This window comes from Oryctolagus cuniculus, chromosome 7 (assembly GCF_964237555.1).
Source record: "Oryctolagus cuniculus chromosome 7, mOryCun1.1, whole genome shotgun sequence".
NCBI lineage: Eukaryota > Metazoa > Chordata > Mammalia > Lagomorpha > Leporidae > Oryctolagus > Oryctolagus cuniculus.
The window spans coordinates 84,363,623-84,384,714 of NC_091438.1; the positions used below are offsets into that span (position 1 = coordinate 84,363,623).

Here is a 21,092-nt window from a genome sequence, read left to right on the forward strand (position 1 = left end):
CATCATCATTTTTAATGCCCCTCATGCAGATAAAACCAGTGGTCCCTGTGGCAACCCTGAAGGAGTGGCACTGTGTCATACGCTCAGCAAATGCTGCAGTGCTGCGTTGCCACAATCGTAACAAAGTTACTATTCCAACACAGCAAGCCACACCCACAAGGTCTATTCATTCAATCCAGTTAGTAATATGCACGCTAGCCCCGCTGTACGGCAGTGAGGCAGAAACATCAGCCATTTATAGATATGACTATACTTTCCTTAATTTCTCTATGACCTTAGGTGGTTGCTCAGTATCACTGTGGAGTGGTTTCCCACATCCTTCTACATCATGCCTCCTCATGCTACTATGACTGTCTTCCCTCTTTCTCCCTGGGGCAATCCTGTCTCTGAGACACCAAGGGGCCTTGAGCCTCAGCCACCACCCTAGGTCAGTGTCTGGGTGTTGAAAGGCTCCCATTTGCAGACATTGAGCATAAAATTAGCCAGAGTGGGCATCCTGCTGGGGTTAACGGAGAAGTGAGAACTGGCTGCGAGGGAAGGCCTGGAACACTCCTTCAGCGTCTGACAGTCCCAGGGTTAAGAAACGGGCGGCATTAGCACCCAGAGGAGGCAGAAGGAAACGGAGACGCAGCTCAGGACATCCACTGTAGAGACGCGAGGTCCGTTTATACTTAATGCTGCTAAGTTTCAGTTTTCTCATGTGCAGAGCGAGGGCCCTTGAAGCGCTGTTGTAGGACGGAAGTTTAAGTTTGAGAATGGGTGCAAAGCAGTCCACACAGTGACTGGCATCTGGCGAATGGCAACGGGCAACCCCGACGTGTAAGTGGTGCATTCTTGTCCTCAAATAGGGCAGCAGGCCCATGGGGAGAACAGCACGACACTGGTTAGAAAGAATGAACAACATTACCTGGCTTTCTTACCTGGGGAAGAGGCAAACAGAGCACATTCCCTTACTATGGAATGCTGAAATAAACTCTTCCATCCCTGGTTTCTTCCCCCTCTTCCTGGCAAAGTCATATTCTGAGCATTTTTAGTTGCTTACTAAATTGCTCATTAGTGAGTGGCCAATGGAGTCAGGAAAATGGTATTCCACTTCAGTTATTTTAATAGCTGGGAGGCATACTTGGGGATGTGTCATTCTTTGTTTTTGCAGGTGAGTCAGCTTTAAAGTGAGGGAAGACAGAAAGTTTGTTTCTCTCGGCTTTACTGAAGCGAGTGCTTCTGAAACACGTGCACCAGAATTATCTGGAGAGCCTGCTGAAACATGCAATGGCTGGGTCCCGCTGCCAGAGCTAGTGGCGACTGCACTTCGAGAAGCCCAACCGAAGGAAGCAAGGCTGACTCCTCTGTGTTTTCCGTCATGGAGGCAGTGAGGCTGGCAGATCCCTATGTAGCTTGATGATATTTGTAGGTGTTCTTACTTGGTTAAGTAGTTTATAGCTACTTTATGTGAAAAGCAACACTTTTTTTTTTTTTTCCTGCCCAAGAGAAGTTACTAACCCAGAAGGAGTGTGGGTAACCAGCTTGGGGGTGAGGGGTGGGAAGCACAGACACACTGAGGAAGGAGAGCCTGGGCTTTGAAGCGGGGAAAACAAGCATTTTCTGGCTGAGCTGCCCCCTAAAGTCTGCTTTCTTATCTGTAGGATGGGGATAAGTATAGACTGTGAGCGTCACCTTCACATAGACACTCCTTAGAACCACTGCAAAGTCTAAGCACAAAGTGCGACCTCTTCCTCTGAGATCAGGGTCAGTTCAGGGAGAGAATTTTCAAAGGAATTTCTTGCATGGGGTCATTCAGCTTTTCTAAAAATAAATAAACGGACAAATAAAGGAAACAACCCAACCAACTGCCTACTAATATAGTGGTGCATACTGTTTAATTAATAGTTTGGGGGGCTGGTGCTGTAGCATAGTAGGCCAAGGCTCCATCTGTGGCTCTGGTATCTCATATGGGCACTGGTTCGAATCCTGGGTACTTTCTTCTGATCAAGCTCCCTTCTTATGGCCTGGGAAAGCAGTGGAAGATGGCCAAGTACTTGGCCCCTGCACCTGTGTGGGAGACTGGGCAGAAGCTCTTGGTTCCGGATCAGCACAGCTGTGGCCACTGCAACCATTTGGGGAGCAAACCAGCAGAGGGAAGACCTTTCTGGCTCTCCCTCTCTAACTCTGCCTCTCAAACAAAAAATCAAAACAAAAGCCTCCAAAATGTGGGTATTTTGAGATGGTCCTAGTCAAAGCCAGTGTTGCATAGCTTAACATGATCCCTGAGGGACCCTGACATGAAGGTAGAAGTAGCCTGCAGCGGTGAGTAGCTCCCCAGCACCCAGGGCTGTGGCACCAAGGGGAACCTCGGTTCCAGATCTACAAGGTATCTAAGAGTAGAATTTTTCACCAGCCATCCTGGTGAGTTTTCTCCTGGGAGTACTGGCTTTGTGTATGTAAATTCAAAGAGCTCTTGAGCTCAGAGTTGTGCTGAGAGACTGCAACTGAGAACAGGGAAGGAGGCAATGGCTCATGCCTCAGCGCTCTGACTTCCATCTCTCTCTCTCTGAAGCAGCTGTGGGCAGGCACTGGGGCTGGAGTGTTTAAGGGGTGGGGTCAGATGTCAGCCAGAAAGCACATTGTCTGGGTAGCATCCTTGTGACTCTGGGTGCCTCGTTGCTGGGTCCCTGTTAGTTTTAACAGTGAAGCCAAGAATTCTATCAGGTAATGAATGGAAGTTTTGAGTCCTGATGACCAAACCTACTGCCTCGAAATAAGCTCCATCAACTGCAACTGCATTCCATTCCCACTTCTGTAGGATGCCCCATCAGAGGCCAGCAGCGACCTTCAGCTTGATCAACTTGCAACCCATGAAATCCTAGCTTCCCTGAAGAGGCCACAGAAAGCTTTGAAGCAACTGGGATACTTGCATGATCTGAGAGCAGAAGGCAGAGTTCCTGTGTGTGAGGGTGTTAAGGTGATCATTTTGTGCTTATTTATATGCCCAGTTTAATGAAACTTGCCTAGCACCCATGTAAAATTTGCTTCCTGAATCAGGGCAGGAACTCTGGTTTCTTCTCTGCTTTGGTCCTCGATGCCGTCCTTAGTGCCCCCTTTATGTGTGGTTGTCTCCTGAGCAACTGCATTTCCACATGTGAAGGGGCAATTTGAAGTCTGGTCACACTTCTTGCCTCCTAGAAATCTGGGTCAGATTTGTCATTCATAAGTAGCACCTGAATAGAACCTTATAATACATTATTCAACTGGTCTACCATCTCTCTCTTGTGCATTTACCTTCCTCTGCCATGTGGTATACACTTTGCCATCTAACATTTTGAAAGAAAGAGGAATATGTAGAGGAAGTGGGAAAAACGACGGTGGAAAAGAGGTGGAGAGGAGAAAGGAAAACATCTACAAAAAAGGCTTATGGTAGGCATAGCCCAATCCAAACTAGAGCTGGTTCTAACTTTAAAGCATAGATCTAACTAGCAAAATCCTTTTTTTTTTTTTTAAAACCAAATTAGTTTTCATAAAGTACAAATCAGTGATAAGCACTGTAAAATGAACTGAACAGTCAATGGGAAGTCATAATGATGACAGATTCTGGACTCTGCTCTCCAAGAAAAGTAGGACTGAATTTTTTGGTGCTGACATCCAGAAATGGGCAATGTTTCTTAAGACAAATGCACATACCTGCACATCTGAATAATTTAATACTCTTGTAGAAATGAAAATGTTGCAAGCAGCTAAAACTCAGCTTTAGCTATGCAAGGGAACGCAAAGTGTTGTCCTGGGGCTCAGCTAAGTCAGCAAATGACTGCAATTCAGGACAATAAATGCTTGCTGAGAGAGACAGAGAGAGAGACAGAGAAGGGAAGAAGGGAAGAAGGGAAGAAGGGAAGAAGGGAAGAAGGGAAGAAGGGAAGGGAAGGGAAGGGAAGGGAAGGGAAGGGAAGGGAAGGGAAGGGAAGGGAAAAGGAATGATTCCATGTGAGGCAGTCCAGATTATCTTAATAAAGGGGTATGTGCATTTGTCTTAAACATTGCCCATTTCTGGATGTCAGTGGCATTTGAGCTTATTCTTGACAAATGAGTAGACAGCCTTCAGGGTGGAGCTGAATAGAACAAAGTTCATGGAGAGTCAGGCATTGTGGTGCAGCAATTCAGTTGCCCCTTGGGATGCCTGCATCCCATTAGAGAGCCTGCTTTGAGTCCTGGCTACTCTGTTTCTGCTTCAGCTTTCTCCTAACGTACACACCCCGGGAAGGCAGAAGGGTTAGGTTCCATACTCGGGTCCCTGCCACCTACGTCGGAGTTCTGGGCTCCTGGCTTTGGCCTGACCTAGCCCTAGCTGTATACTCAAATACAAAAAGTAGGCAGGCAACAGGCAGGCACCAAAATGCACCGTTGTTTGGGAACTCCCCAGTTTAAGAACTTTCAGACAACTTCACTAGCACATGGGACTAGGCAGAAACATGTGCCCTGAACTCTGGTGCATCAGCCTCAGAAAAGTTTCATCTAACAGTCCATCTGTTTCATCCCAGTCCAGGCATCTGTCTTGTTCTCATCAACCTGAAGCCTCCTATCACTCACTACAACTCTCTTGAGTTCTCTTACTACTCACTCCTTTCAACAAGCCAGATGTTAATTTAAATTTAACAGGGTTCATTCCAAATGAGATGGGTTGGCTTCTGGGACTTAGTCTGCTATGAATATTACAGCTGTCTTTTTGAGAATACCACTGATCAACTTTTAAGAATTCAGATACTTCTCTAAATAAATTCCTTAGTATGAGTCAATCAGTTCCTTGTTCTCTAGTCTTGGAGATGCTATATGGACTTAGCTAATTAACACTATCTTTATTGAGCCCAAGCTTCTGTGTCAGGGTATTTGCAGAGAGGGTCCAGCCCTCCCAGGCATGAAGATCAGAGGTGGCCCAAGTGTGAGCAGTTTGTTAGAAAGGGAAGTTTGGCATGGCATACACGTCCCCCTCACCATTTAAAAACAGTAGGACTACCACTTCATGGTAACATTGACATCTCCCACTAGACATCTTGTCTCTCATTTGGTTAATTATTTGGATATCTGGCTGGAAAAATGCATGGAACCAGATTTTGTAGGTATACCATGAAGTACAAGGCAATGTCCATTTATTGTGACAACTTTCAAAGAATATTTTAGGTGACAATGGCAGTGATGTTTACCCCACAGGGGCTGGCAGCAGTAATTACCCTGTAACTACTCCAACACACTTAGCAGGAAATCCTATTAAGTTATTATCACCAGGCAGCGGTGGGAGAGCCAGAGTTCTGCCTATCATTTGAGGTTCTTTTCCCTATCATGGTCATGCTCCCTCAAACCATCAACAGTAAGTAAGGCTGCCTCAGGGCTTCTCCAATATCCCAGTCTACTCAAGATTGCTCCCCTAACATCTCAGCAAGTCAGAAACACGATAATGCTTCCAGGAGGCTGAACAAAAGAGACGGCCAGTACTGCAAACATTCCTAAGATATCACAAAGTGTTAAGACAGAAGAGAACAAGTAAGATCATAAGAGAACAATCTTTTAAATTTTTAGAATTTAAAATCCTTTTACCTTTGATTTAGAAGCCAAAGGTTCTAAGAACATTCAGTTGGAGCTCTCCAAAAAGAAATTATTCTTTCATATATTGCTAAAAAACTGTAAACTGCTGAAAGTTTTCTAGGGAGCAAGGTGGCACTAACAAAATCTTTTCAAAAGTGCATACTCTCTCCACTAGCAATTTCACCTTAAAGAACTCATCTTAAGGAAATAAGGATATATAAAAGATTTAGTAACACAATATTCTTTAAAGCATTTTATTAGTGAAAAACCAGAAACCTAAAAATTCAATAGTTTAATAAAAGGTGGCACATATGATGGAATATCATGCAGCCATGAAAAAGATATAGAAATATATTCGATACAGCAAGATAGTCATGGTATTGTGGGAAAAAGTTACAAATGGCATGTACAATTTGATCCCATTTAAAAAAAATCTACAAATGCACAGAACAGTCTGGAAGGCCATATTCTGTATTCCTAAATTACAGTGGTTCTCTCTGGATGGCAAAATTATAGGTGGTTTTAATTTTCTGTTCTTTTTGCCAACAGGACCGTGACTTTGTGTTACAAAAAAGCATTAACAAATACCTAGTCTCCTTTGAAGTAGGAATGAAAACAGAGTTTATCTAACAGGCACAGGGAAGTACATATACATTAGTCTGATACTGCTTCAACAGTTCCCAGCGGTGTTTTGAGGTTAAATTGTCACCAGTTAAAGGCACAGTGCTGAGTGGAGACAAAGGATCCATTCCTAGAAACCTTTCACAACCACCAAGTACTGGCATTCAAGCAAGATTTCCCTTACAGACACCAAACATTGCCTTCTATCTTCATACCCGCTTGCATATAGCCTCCACACTCAAGAGAGTGGTGTTTGTTGGTAAGGACTAGAGAAAGCAGGGAGAATTTTTCAAGTGACGTCAGATGGCAGGTCTGAGGGTGAAAGGCAAGTTCTCTTTGTTACACTGCAGCCATTCTCAAACTTAAGAATGTAACAGAACCACTCAAATGGCTTGTCAAAACGGATTGCCAGGCCCAACCCTCAGAGTTCGATTCAGTAGATGTTGGGAAAGGCTTAAAAATTTTAAATTTTTTCTTTCATTCAACAAATATTTATTGAGTACACACTATTTGCTAGATTTGGGCTAAGAACTGGGAATCTGTGGTACAAATAATTAAAGTTTCTATCTCAGGAAGCCTATCTAAATTGATAAATACTAAACAAATAAATTATAAAACTATATAATTACAATTATGATTAGTGCTACAACACAGTAAACATAAGATCTAGTTTTTGTCTTAAGATACTTAAAAAACTATCACACAGAAGATTAGTTCCATAGGCCTCGGAAAACAAAAGAATACAAGTGAAGGTAAAAATACTTGGAAATAGTTGATTAGCATTTTCACCACACTTCCAGGTAACACTAGTGTTGCCAATCTGGGGCCTCACACTTTGAGAATCACTGCCCTGCCGAGCTGATGTTCTAATTAAGATAACTGGAAGAAATTGTACACGTGGTTGCAGGGACTCCCTCTCCCCCTTCTGAGTCTCACCACGATGGAAGAGCCATTTACTCATCTGGAGCACGGCTGAAGCTGCCGCCCACAGCCCGCACTGTGAAGCCATCCCCGCATTCTGGCTCCTCACCCAGGCTGGGAGTACATTTATGCCAAGATAACAGATTTGTAATTTCAGTTGTCTGGGACACAGGGAAGGGATTTTTCAGAAATCCTGTCAATAAAGTATGGGGGAAGTTAGGCCTTCTCTGGGTAAATAAGTTATTTCCTGTCCTCCTCTCCATCATCTCCTCTACTCTGCAAATGAACTCAAAATGTCTTCTCAGCCCAGCTTCCCCGTCTGGTTCTAGTGAAAGAAACTACAGACTCTAAGACCAGCTCTATCCAGCTGGGGTCCTGGCCTCTGGTTCCTTATTTCCATTCCCTAAGTGAGGAACATTCCTATTTTGGGGACTTCATCTCCTACATTATGATTTTCTTAGATTAGCACCATAAAAAATTTTAACACCATGACCTTTTAATCTGGATTACTTTGAGAACAAAGGTAGACATAATACAATCATTTCTTTTGTTTATGAGAGGGCCCTTAATTACTTCCGAGTTTATGATTTAATTCATATTGTGTCTTCTAAATGTTAATATGCTTTCAGATTAAGCTCAGGTATGCAGGGCTTAAACACTTCTGGCCTGCAACATGAATTAACAGGGTTCCCAGGCTTTTACTTCCATGCCCAAGAACCTTTATGGGTCTTCACAAAAGTGAAAACTAAACTAGGAGTTTAAAATGAACCAAAACCCAAATTAAACAAAAAACTCAATGAAGCAACTGAACAAAATTCCACTGAATTAAAACAAAAGCATCAAACATAGAATAAGCCTACATATTCTGCAGGATTTGTGGCAAAAGTACAAGGTCTTTGAACCTGTTAACATGATACTAACCCAGTAAAGTACAGAAGCCTTCAAAAATTAACATCTACCCACAGAAAGCAAGTAGTTCTGAAAACACATCTACACTGACTGGCGGTGGGGTTAAATCTAGATGTATATCTGCTTTAAAGAGGGTAAAAGGGAGAAGTGATACAGAGCATAGGTGAAAAGAAGTACCTCAGGTACACAGACACAAACAAGGTCCACAATTTGTGTAGGTAAGGAAACTACAGCAGTTAACAAGTGGAAACTGGTAGGTAGAGTTTGTTTGATATGTGCTACGCCTTTCCCTAAAAAGCATCTAAAAAGATATTTCTTGACAATCTTACAACTCTAAACTGGCATAACTATTACCCCAATTTTACTGGTAAGGAAATGGCAGTTATACATCTGAACTGAAGCTCAAAGAGAACTGACTGGGAGGAAGAATGGATACAAACCCAGGTCCATTTCATTCCATGACCCATAACCTTTTCCATTAATACTCTACTTCTCATAAACCAAATTTACAGTTGCTGTTTAAGTTGACCTAAATTCCTGGTAGAATCTTTCACAGCCTAAATTTGGACTCGGACCAACACAGCAGATGGTACTTCAAGTTGTTGAACTTGCTGACAGAGGATGAAAAAAAATGCTTCATTCACTTGGTTCTATAAAAAACCAGCTTGAGCAACTTCTGGAGTTAAGAGTATGGCAATTCATAGTAGGAGTCAAAGTTTCTTGTACAGTAATACAACTGCACAAGGATTTGTCTTGCACCACAGAAATAAAGGGTAAAAACTATTAACAAATTTTGGACTGTGTACTAAGTTATTAACATGTCTACCAAGCTCTTATTAGGAGGTCTAAACACAAGGGATATTTAAAAATGGTATCTAGATATTCATATTTTAAATGTACCAAAACAAATCATTTAGAAGGATTAACATGATCTGAATAAATGAACTACGTATTTTCACTTCACACTTAAGCCACACCTGGCTGTTTTGAGTAGTGAGATCTGAGTGAAGCACCCCCAGATCCAGTCCCTATCTTTCTTCCGTACAACCCCGATCGTGTCCCTGGACAATGGCTTGTTCATCTTTTTGTATCCATAGTGGTCTTTTAAGCCCTGCAGGGGAAAGGACTGCACTCTTGTTCAGGGTAGTATCCCCAGCTGGTCAGTGCACACCTGGTCCTCAGCAAATGTTTGTTGAAAGAACAAATGAGAACGACAACAAAAAAATGTAAGTGCTAATACAGAAGCAATTTGTCACCTTGCTGATTTATAGAAATTGCCGATTCTTAGTAATTGTCTAAATAGCAATTCTGACTCCAAATGTGTCACCAACAATTAGTGCGTATTTTACAACCAGAGATTTGAAGCAAAATAATCTGTATTCGTTAATAAATTTTCAAAGTTTTAGTAAGCTCAGAGTAATGCAGTTTATTTTGTTTGTATATATAAATTTATAATGAATGTAGTTATACTAATCTCTATTTTTATATAGCTATGTTGTTCAATTAGGACAAATCCTTTTTACTGTATGTTAAAAGATCCAATTCTGATTATGCATTAAATTGTGCCAACTGAATAATCTTAAAAACATTCTTAGTGAATTAAATTTTTCCCAGATGTTTTAGAAGTCAGAGAAACATGGTAATGCTTTTCAAGGACTGGTTGTTCTTACATCAAAAAGATCATTCAGTAGTGTTCAAAAAGACCCCAAAAAAACAAAAGAAAACCCATCAAAACATAGTACTGCAATCATTTGATTTTTGTTGGAAAACAAGGTCAACATGGTATAATTACATTTCAGTTTACGAAAGAAACATTCAGAAACATTACATTTGTCACAAAAGAAGTTTTTATCCTACAGCTCTTTTCTAAATCAAAAGTTTAAAATAAATTTTAATTTTATTCATTGGCTATTAATTATACCTAATAAATGAGTCACTGATATCAATTCACAATAAATTTATTTTTACATAAAAGAAAAAGTCTGCAGTTAATTAAAAATTCAGTATAAAACAGTTCTGCTTTAAGTTGGGCCTCAAAAGTAGAAGTTGCTTGTTAGTGAAATCTCAGTAGAAAGAATTTTGTAAGAAAACATTCTTGGCATGAAAGCTCTAACATAAATTCTGTAATGAAATCTTTACCATGCAACTTTATTGGCAGAAATGCCAGTTTTTGGTGGCTGATAGTTTATTTCCAGTCTCTTAAGACATTTACATGGAGGATACTTAAACCTGCTTTATTTAGTTAACTGTGTATAAATATGGTGTCATGATGGGTAATCTTTCCATAGTCCACCTATTTAATTGAGCAGTTCTAAGTAGGTAATTGGCACCTTGCCTTTCTGATTTCCTCTTTCTCCCATTAGCCAGTCTGAATCCATTCCAACGACACTGAACACAGTGATCACCTACAAAATAAAATATTTCCAGTTATTAACTACTTAAAAAAACAGAGAAAACTAATCAGAGTTGGGTTTAAGTTGTATTTTACTATGAAAGGACTTTATGTATGATTATCAGTTTTGTTGGAGGTCAAAGGATTATGGGAGGCAGATTTATACATCTTTGTTACTTAAATATTTAATTTTAATTATTAGGATGGGAGTTTGGTCTAATGGTTAAGATGCCAGTTAAGATGTCTGTGGGGCTGGCGCTGTGGCATAGCAGGTAAAAAGCTGCCACCAGCAGTGCCTGCACTCCATATGGGCACCAGTTCAAGTCCTGGCTGCTCCACTTCTGATCCAGCTCTCTGCTATGGCCTGGGAAAGCAGTAGAAGATGGCCCAAATCATTGGGCCCTGCACCCACGTGGGAGATCTGGAAGAAGCTCCTGGCTTCGGATCGGCATAGCTCTAGCTGTTGCGGCCATATGGGGAGTGAACCAGAGGATGGAAGACCTCTTTCTTTCTCCCTGCCTCTTGTATCTCTGTGTAACTCTTCAAATAAGTAAATAAATCTTTAAAAAAAAAAGATCAATATGAGATCTGCATCTCATATTGGAGCCCTTGGGTTCAAGTTCTGGCTCTACTCTTGATTTCAGCTTCCCACTGATGTACACACTGCTGGCAGCAGGTGATGGTGCGTGCAAGCAGTTGGGTCCCTGCAACCCATGTGTGAGACCTGATTGATTTCTGGGTTCCTGGTTTTGGCCTAGACCAGCTCTGTCTGTCATGGGAATATGGGAAATAAGCCAATGGATAGGAGCTCTGTCTGCCATGCAAATAAGTAAGACAAAAATTATAAATTTTAAATATTTGTGATGTTCTATTATGTTATGAAGAATAGCAATTAAAATTTTATAGAATGTTAACATAACCACCTGAAATCCAGTAGGTATTCATGATGATCTTTTTTTCAAATAATAAGGTATTTACATATTGTTATAGTACTAGAAGGCATGTCTGTTTGTGATTTTGTTTCTTCCCACCATACCCACATTACTCACCTCATCTGCAAGAAGTGATAATTCAGTACTGTTTGCAGCATCATAATCATAGAGAACTCTGGCCTTCCTGCTGCCACTTGACTCCTTAAGGTCATTGAGATTGGAAGGAGAGTTGATTACTAAGCCACTTGTTGCTGAAGCCATGGCAGAAGAACCAATCACATTTGATAAAACAGATGGCACAGGTGTTCCAGAAGTCTGATTATTGTTACAAAGATAATTGGATGGAAAACTGTTTAAAAGAAAACAGACCATTTAACTATTTCCATGTGATGAAAGTTCTGAATTCCTCCACTTGGTGGCACTGTTTACTGTCTACCAATCTCCACAATGGAAGGTTTACACATGACAACATATGCTAACTTCCTCTTCCTTCTGGCCAATTATACCAGACCATACATGTGGGATTCAAATATAAGTCCTTAAAATTTTGTTTCAAAGCTGTATATATAATATTAACTTAAATAAAATATGAAAAACTACAAAAGTATTAAATATTACCACAAGAATGAAGTTTTTAGGTTAATTCTTTGAGAAGTAAAAGTATATGAATATCTGAACATTTTATTTTTAATAAAACCATCTAATCATACTTTCCTATTCATTCCAATGACAAATATTCATTTTGAATATACACTCAGCATCATTAGCACAATCTGAAGACAGACAGATGAAATTGTCCATCCCCTTAAGGACACACAGACATGTGAGGTGATTAAAACACTCAAGCTGTAGCTTGATTTAGTAAAGCCTTCCAATTATGTTCAAAATAAAAACACTGACTACCCTTATAACAAATACTGCTGTTTCATCATCTATATAGTGTGGCTAGTAATAGCACCCCCCTCATTTGGTGGTGAGGATTATAAAGTTAATGACACATGTGAAGTATCTGGAAGACTGGACTGGGCACAACTGAACCCTGCACAAGTGATTGCTGTTTTTCAGTTACTGCTACTGCCAATACTGCTGTTAACAACTATTAACAATACAACCTGGTTCTACTCTTCAGAAACAGCTTTTGGATATGTTAGTGCGGATCTGGATGATCTGTGAAGTTCTGGGTTTGAATATTTCTATGTCTTATGACAAATAAAAGGGCTAATACTTCCCCTACTCCCTCTCATGGGTCCTTAGGAGTAATATAATTCTTTGAAGGCAGAGGTAAGCTGGACTTTGTTCTCCAGAATTATCGCACTGGTTTTACTCTGTAATGTTGGAGCTTATCCCAAGGTGTCGCAAATAGCTACATTTTCTTTGAATGGCTGAGTGCCCAGCAATGTGTGGCTTTAAACAGAACTTAAGTATAAGTAGTAAGAAGAGTAACCTCTTTGCCGTACTCCTAGAGCTCCAAGGCAAAGTAGAGAGGAAGTATCAAGGCCTCCTGGGTTTAAAACAATTGTAGTGATGTGGGGATAAAGTGGTATTCTGCCTTTAGACATTAAAACCATTAGAAAAATCTCAAATATAGACATATAAATCCTATTAGAATAACTGATGTTGGGATACAACTTGTTTTTAAGCATCCAAGTGTGCTTCACTTTGTTCTAGGCCTAGTTTTGAAGAATTCTGAATTCTTCTGAATTAATATGCAGAAAGGCAAAGTGATTTTTTAAAAAGAATCTTATTTCTTGTAACTTGATACTCTTCCTTCAAATGTACCATATCACTACCCAGCTTTAATGCTTCCTCCCTATACAAAATCCAAATTCCTGGGGCCAGCTCTGTGGCACAGAAGGTTAAGCTGCTACATGAGATGCTGGTACCCCATATCGGTGCTGGTTCAAGTCCCAACTGCTCAACTTCTGATCTAGCTCCCTGCTAATGTGCCTGAGAAAGTAGCAGCACAAGATGGCTCAAGTGCTTGGGCCCCTGCACCCAAGTGGAAGATTCAGAAGTTCCTGGCTTTGGTAGGGCCCGGTCCTGACTGTTGCCATTTGGAGAGTGGACCAGTGAACAGAAAATCTCTGTCTGTCTCACCTCTCTCTGTAACTGTGCCTTTCAAATAAATAAATAAAATTTTTAACAACAACAAAAAAAATCCAAATTCCTTACCACAGTTCACTTCAAAAATCAAATCATGGCATGGCCCCACTTAGCTTCTCTAGCCTCATCTACCATTTCATTTCCAATGAACATTGTGTTACAACCATATGTTAGTACCCTGAACTTGCCAAAGTCTCTCCCCTCCAACCTTTTTATATATATGTTCTCAGTTTGCTTGGAATATTCATTCGTACCCCTTTCTGGATTACTCCGCTACTACAACTTCACCTGGGAAACTCTGCTAGCTGTCCTGAGTCACAGATGCCTCACACTACCCTGCACTTCTGCCTTCCCACTATCACATGGCCTCTCCACCAATGGCTTGTATTTCTACCTAGATATTAAGTGTTGTGAGAACAGAGACTGTATTTGCCTTATACATTTTTTTTTTCAAGTATCACCTTACAACGGGAGCCTCATAAATACTACCATTTTTGCTTGTTTTGTTTGCTGACATAACCTCCAGAATATCAAACAATGCCAGGCACATGGCAGGTATTCAATAAGTATTTGATGAATGATTGGGTATATGCTTTAAACACTATCATTTTTCTTGAAAGCCCATTACCCTGACCTTCAAAATAATACTATCAGTAGGGCTTGAAGTCTTTGAGAATACTCCAAAACTTTTTTATATAGTGAACAGTGAGTAATGAATAACTATAAATTAGTTTTTCTTTAAGGGTAACGAAGAGTCAACATAATTCACTAACAGCAAAAAAAATCACTCAGTAGCAAAGAAAAGTGAACCTCACTTTTAAGTTTTCTTCATATAGCAATAAAGTATTTACTTAAATTCTCTTTTCATCCCTGCCAGAAGAGCTCAATTTCAGAAATCTGATAATTACTTTCCTAAGAATAAATCCCAGTTCTACACAAGCCAATAAAAGCCTTCAATTCTTCTAATCTTTATCCTATTAGCTTATGTGCAAAATCTTGAGTTTCTTCCCTCATCCGGAGTTTTTTATGTGAAAAGGAAATTACCACCTTCCCAATTGTTTCTGGAGATCTAACATGTACTGGTAACACTGTGCATAGTAAGTCATCTGGGCTTCTACAAAGTCATTCAGACAGCGGAGGTGATGGGCCTGTGAAGAAGAGGTGCAGTCAGTTCTTAGATCTGTAATATACCTAATGAGGCAAATGCTAAGGGGAGACAGCACAGCACTGTACTGAAGGAGAATTACCAGTATTGTACATCTTATTAAGATTGACCTCAATGAATGATACAGTAACAAATTCTTCTTAGTCCATAAAAACCAAGTGAATTTGATGAGGATAGGACAAGATGATGATTAGGTATAAGCAAAAATTTAGAATATTTCATTATGTATCTTGGAAAATGCCACAATTTAAATTTCCTTGATAAATGAAAAGGAAGCCCAATAATTTTACTCCCCAAATTGCCTTACAATCTTCAGGATTATCAAAGTCTTTTGCTCTAAATGAATTTCCAATCAATGAACACTTACATGTGTACTGCTGATTCCCTCTAGCAGAAGTCTGGTAATCTCTGCTTGACGATCAAATTCACTTTGAGTTATTCTTAATTCCTGTTCAGACTTAAGTTGGAACATAGTTTTAGAATATCATTAGAAGACTCATTTCATCTTACATAAATTCATTTGGACAGTATAAAATCCCCCAAACTCAAATCATAATCTGGCAATTCTCTGATTCCGCTTTATAAATAAACTTATTCCTGGTTTCTAGTTCTTACTTTTCTAATATTACTTAACCTTGACAGAACTGATTCCTTATCAGTTCTCAACTATTAATGCTAAAGCTTAATTACATACTCCTAAGAGCCTATTAAAACTACTATGGGAAAATAAAGATATTTTAATAATTTCCTAGTATGAACTTTTGCTGAATTTTAATATTTTACAAAATCTTTTTAAGAGTACCAGTTTTGTAAGTATAAAGTAATAGTAGTGCAAATAAATTTCTCAATTATTACTATGATTTTTTTTAAACTGTGAAGTTAAAGTCTTTGATCTCACATACAAGACTTCAGCATAAAGCCAAAGGATTTTTTTTAACCTCTAGTATTTAGATATTCAGTACTGGTTCTTAGCAACATAGTTATTAGGTTCTTTCAGAAGATTCTTTGTCAAACACTTTAAATGTCTTTCTTATACATTTTCTTTTCTGTTGATTAGAATATGCCTTAAGCAGAAATATGTTAATATATATGACTGCTTAAATTTTTTTTAAAGTTATGGCTGACCTTCAATCAGTGGTGTGCTAGTAAACTCGTTTTACAGGAAAAAGAAAAACTCAAATATCTTGATTTTGTGGTATAATGCTCAAACCCTGACTGATTTCTGGCTGATTTCAAGCCAGCAAGGTAAAGTCACTGATGAGCTGGGAAGAGATTACACGCTGAGTATCCTTCATCTGAAAAGCTTGGGACCAGAAGTGTTTCAAATTTTAGAGTATTTGTATCCATTGGGGATGGGACCAAAGTCTAAATGTGAAATTCACTTATGTTTCATATGTCAAATACACACAGACTGAAGTTAACTTTATACAAATATTTTTTGGTGTGTTATGTTCTATAACCTATCACAAGGTCAGGTGCTGAAGTTCCCACATCCTATCAGTGCTTAAAAAAGTTTGATCATGGGGCATTCTAAATTTTGGATTAGGAACCTACATATTATAGCATACCACTACTAGCTTCAACCTTCCAACACAGGCATATAGGTTTAGTGCTGAGACAAATCAGTATACTGAAAAAATCAAGATCTAAAAATGGTAAATATGGCAAATATGTTTTCAAACCTTCAGCTAGAATTGGCTGGTATAAGTAATTACTGGAGAGGAGAAAATTAAACCTCAGCTCACTGAAAAGAATTAGCTTATCCACTTCTGTTCTCCTCTCTCCAATTATCACTGGTGACAATGTCATCTTAATGCTACTTTTTATTATCTCTCCAGCTTAATTTTTTCCCTATGGAAATAATTTACAACACTTATAAGATATAGTAAATATAAACATTTAGTCTGAACTTTTTCATTTTATGCCCTATCACTCTTCCCTTCACCCTTCAGCAGCAATAGTTAAGTGAGCTCATCAATATGGAAGTAGCAGCAAAGTAGAAAATCAGTTGCTGTAATATTCGAATGGCCAAAAGATCTGGCAGAGGGGACTAAGAATTGACCTCTAGATTGGATTTATGGATATAAACTTGGAGTACTTGGAGTAATTAAAAGAAATTAAAATTCATGTGACTAAAACCAGAACACATGGAAAAAGCAGGGTTAAAGTAACTTCATCTGGAAGCTAGTATGAAGCGGAAAAAAAGTCCCGGGGGAAGAAAAGAATTAATATTCTTTCTAAGGAAAACCAATCAGGTCAGTGTTATATTCTCATTATTTACTATTCTGCTTGGTTGAACACAAAATGGCTTTATTAGAAGTAATTACAGCAAACCCAAAATAAGTAAGTTCAGAAGTAAAGTAGGCTAGTTCCATGCAGGTCTTTGATTCTGAAGGGACAATTCAATGGCCTTTAATAAAAAGGGCAAAACAGCCTACTAAATGGCAATATTTCTGTACAAAAGTAAGCAAGCTAGGTAGCAGAATAAAGTGACCAGTTGGTTTGAGACTGAAATGGAAATGTTTAAATGCCACGCACACTGAGTAAAAAGTATATTAAATGAAAAAAAATATATATTGAATGACCTCATGAAGGATGAAGGATTGGCTTTCTAGGCTTATGCAAAATTTACTTAACTGTGAAGAAAGGTACCATGTTGCAGAGTTTAGTAAGTCATTCTTCTATACAACTTAGATCTTTATTTAGAAAAGGTAAATGATCGGAAAGGAATGAATCTCATTTCTTGAAGAAGTTTCAGTATATGTCTAGGGTGGCTGCAAACAGGCAAATGTCCCAAACTATCTGTACTTTTGATACATATAATTGATCATAATTAATCTGAGAGGTAAAGGAAATTTAAATTAGGTTCACCATAATCTGTTTACTTGGGAAGAAAATGATCTAGTTAGATAAGAAGGGTATGAAGTAGGACAACTAACTTAAAGGGCTAATTTTAAATCTTCCAGAAGATCTCATTCCTTGACTTAATTTTCAATTGAGATGTACAGTGCTAGGGAAAAGACCTGCTAAGAACTGCTGTTACCAGACAACTTGGTCCATACTATAAAATAGCATAATGAATTAGGTAAGCAAAAAAGAGTTCCAAAGATATAACTTGGGAAATGGGCAAGATCTACTGTCCGTAATATCAGGACTAGGTATCAAAAAGCTTGAAATTTTGGCCAGGCTTCTGAGGCATTTGCTGTGACAACCTTGGTCATTGTTACCTACTTCTTTAATTAGGCTTAAGTCTTGAAATAGTCCAGGAATATAAACTTTTAAACTTTAAATTATAAAAATCACAGAAGTATAGAATAAAAAAAAAACACCTTCATGAACTCATTTTGATATATTTTCTTCAGATTTTTTCAGATATATAAACATTTGCTTTATGAGTTTCTTCCCATTTACATCAACTATTTCTCAATGTAGAGACTGCAAAATCAAGTCAGAAATTTATATACCTGTACACTGAACAAATGGGTAAGCCATCCTATTTTTCTTATTTAAACCTATATTCTCTCCAATACATTGTTCTATCCCGTTACCATGCTAGAGGTTTAGGAAGAAATCAGAAAAAAGAATGGAACCATGACTAAATTAAATATATTCCATAAAGAGGAGGGGAGGATAAGTCATGAACTTCACACTGCATTTCCAAGTCTTTATCAATAGCTCCATAGCTTATGAATGAAACAGAGTGTATAGTCAGCAATTCTACAGTCAGGAAATAAAGTTAATAAACTTATTAATAGCCAGGGACCACAATTATCACCTGCCCTCAATCCTGAGCATTATTCTCATGTAAAGGTCACATTTGGCAGGCTTGAACAAAAGAAGTAAATGAAAAATGTTTCTGAAGACCTAACACAGCACTCCAACCAAATCTGTGCTAATGTCATAATTTTATTCCTTAAATTCTTCCTTAATTACTAGATTTCCTAACTCAGAGAAGATCAGAAATGGTTAACACAGGCAGAAGGACTGGTAGCAGTAGTCATATGGACAGCTTCTAGAACAGTCTGACATTATGAGAGAAGATACACACTTGAAAAATGATCAAATCTAACTGTTACATGGTTCACTAATGGATATTTGCAATAATGATCTTAATTTTAAGTAAAAATAAATATTTGCTATCCCATTTTTAATGCAGCAGTAAAGTATGTTTTTCACAGTTATAGCTGTGGTGCTGGAGAAAGCAAGCTTCAGCTCTCTAAAAAATTCATTTGTGTGAAATGATAGATCCAATCTCTGAAGACATAGGATACGGTGTTAAGTATATTTTAGATTTTAAAAATTACTACTAAAATATAATTGTCAAGGAATAAACAAAGTACTTGAATTGTCTTCTAGCAAGGCATTGTAAGATTATCACTTAACAGGCATGTAGGATTTATCAGGGTATGTATAAACCACATCTTTGCAGCTTTGCTCTGTTGTTCTGTGGAGCTATTAGCAAAACAGACTTGAGCATTTCCATGTTTTCAGATTTTGTAAGACATAGTAAAATAGATTGTGACAAGACCCATGGTTGTTATGCAGTAAATATTTATTGAATGAATGGCAATTAAATTCTTGTTTCATATTCCATAGTTTAATAATTTACTTACTTTTGTCACTTCCTCTGCCCAAATCTAGCCAGCATTAAAAATTAGAGAAAAATATAGAGCATGAAAGAAAGTTGGAATTTAACATTTTCTACAAGTATTGAAAAATTTAAGTATTTAAATTCAAATGGCATACTCTTCTTTCCCAGAATCACACTAACAGATAAAATACAGAAGGTAACTAAGTCTGTACAATTTAAAATACTGTGAAAGTATGCTTTTTATATTTACCAATATTGTCAACTTTTAAATCTTATGCTAATTCTACAAGCTAATTTAACAGTTTTCTCAAATTGAGACTATCTAACTTCTCAGTTCCAGTGTTCTCATCTGCAAAATGAGAGATCAAGACTAAGTTTTGATTTCTAATTTCTCACTTAGGTATTAATTCTAGAATTTTAGAGAATGAAAATAAAGCAAGGATAAATGGACAATGAATGCTGATACAGCCCCTTTTTGGGGTACACGATAAAACTGAGATACAATGAATTTAACATTACCACAGTTAAATATAAATATATCTTACTGTAAGTAGATTACATTAGTAGTAAAACAATGCTTAATAAATGAAATAAAGTTCTGTTAACTGTTTAGGAGACTCTTTTACCCAAAAGAAAATCTATGATTAACATACTAAATTAGCAATGACTGAAAAACACTTTTCATTTATCTACAGATAGAACAATGGAAATAAATGAATGCATTCTCTTGCTATCTAAAGCAAGCCCTAATTCACCCAGGGCTTCAGTAATTTTAGCTAAAAACAAAAACAAAACTGCAGTTTACAATATTCTGTAAAATAATCTACAACACTACAAAAGTTGTTTTCCCCTGCTTTTTGTACAATGCTAGTGCAAGTCACTTAACTGCCAATTTATATTTGTACTGAAGACACGCCACTTTTAAAGTAATGTTCTAGAGGTATACCAAACATTGTATTTATACATTTTTATTGGCTAACAGGTACCAATTGGCTACATTCAGATTTTATAATTTTTTAAAAAATTTCTAGTATCTCAAAAACTTCTTCAACTGGAGCTCATATATACATAGGATATTGATAGAAAACAAATTTTGACTGGCTATTGGAGGCTATCACTATTCCACAATTTTGTTAACCGGAGTTAGCACTGGACAGAGAATAGACCTGACCCCTAGAAGAATACTTAACTTACTGGAGGTAGTCTTGGCCCAGAATGGCAGAAAAAATTAATTTTGTTAACTTTATGTTGAGTTTGGGTGAAAATAATGTAAATAACGAAGCAACTGAGAAGTCAATTTGTATACCTTAAACCTTTCTCAAAGTAAAGGTTTCTTTGCCAAAGGTGATTACATGAATTGCCAGCTTAATTAGCAAAAAGCACTATATTTTAATGTATAAATCCATTCTAAAAAACTATATTTGGCATAGCCAATATACTTGGCAATTAAAACATACGATTTCTTTTTTTCAAGTTTCAGTATCACTTGAGCTAGATTTTTTTGTTAATGAATACTTGGCTTTAACTATTTCTTTAACTTCTACATGCAGCTAATAACAAGAGAAGGCACTTTAGTCAAGATGTAGAAAACACAGTAGGCCAACAAACCTTCAGCCATTTTACATGCAGGAAGTTGAGCATGTAAGAGAAATTTACCATAATGTTATCTCCTTCAAGGCGAGCTGAGTTTAGTTGCTTAAGTGCATAGGCAAGAGACAAAGAACACATTACAGCAATGAACACAGTGAAACAAGTTACTTCTGCACAATAAAGAACACACTAAACAAGAATTAAACAAGCTGATAAAATGTATTTTCTACTTTAAAAAAAACTCAACCATAATTATTGTTATGAAATTTCATAATTTGATGCCCATCAATTTTTCCAAAAGAT

At 37.9% G+C, this 21,092-nt stretch overlaps 1 protein-coding gene and 1 long non-coding RNA gene across 8 annotated transcripts in view; one reads left to right on the forward strand and one right to left on the reverse strand.

The window, feature by feature from the left end:
- LOC127493591 (uncharacterized) overlaps positions 1 to 11,027 on the forward strand; it is a 77,543-nt gene extending 66,516 nt beyond the window's left edge. Inside the window, exons 5-6 of one of the 2 annotated variants that reach the window (XR_011390596.1) lie at positions 2,801 to 2,970; positions 10,681 to 11,027. This is a non-coding gene — a long non-coding RNA (uncharacterized lncRNA). Of the gene's footprint in view, positions 1 to 2,800; positions 3,252 to 10,680 lie in introns of those variants that run through there. The other variant, XR_007923997.2, reaches the window with a different exon arrangement.
- Positions 5,806 to 21,092, reverse strand: part of SH3GLB1 (SH3 domain containing GRB2 like, endophilin B1) — a 44,436-nt gene continuing 29,149 nt past the window's right edge. The window contains exons 6-11 of one of the 6 annotated variants that reach the window (XM_008264944.4): positions 20,856 to 20,894; positions 19,222 to 19,245; positions 14,976 to 15,065; positions 14,491 to 14,591; positions 11,458 to 11,689; positions 5,806 to 10,421 (exon numbers count right to left, since the gene is read on the reverse strand). In XM_008264944.4, coding sequence (XP_008263166.2) covers positions 10,314 to 10,421; positions 11,458 to 11,689; positions 14,491 to 14,591; positions 14,976 to 15,065; positions 19,222 to 19,245; positions 20,856 to 20,894 — 594 coding nt within the window. In that variant the 3' untranslated portion in view covers positions 5,806 to 10,313. Of the gene's footprint in view, positions 10,422 to 11,457; positions 11,690 to 14,490; positions 14,592 to 14,975; positions 15,066 to 19,221; positions 19,246 to 20,807; positions 20,895 to 21,092 lie in introns of all 6 variants that reach the window. The other 5 variants (XM_008264945.4, XM_051857528.2, XM_051857527.2 and 2 more) reach the window with 5 other exon arrangements.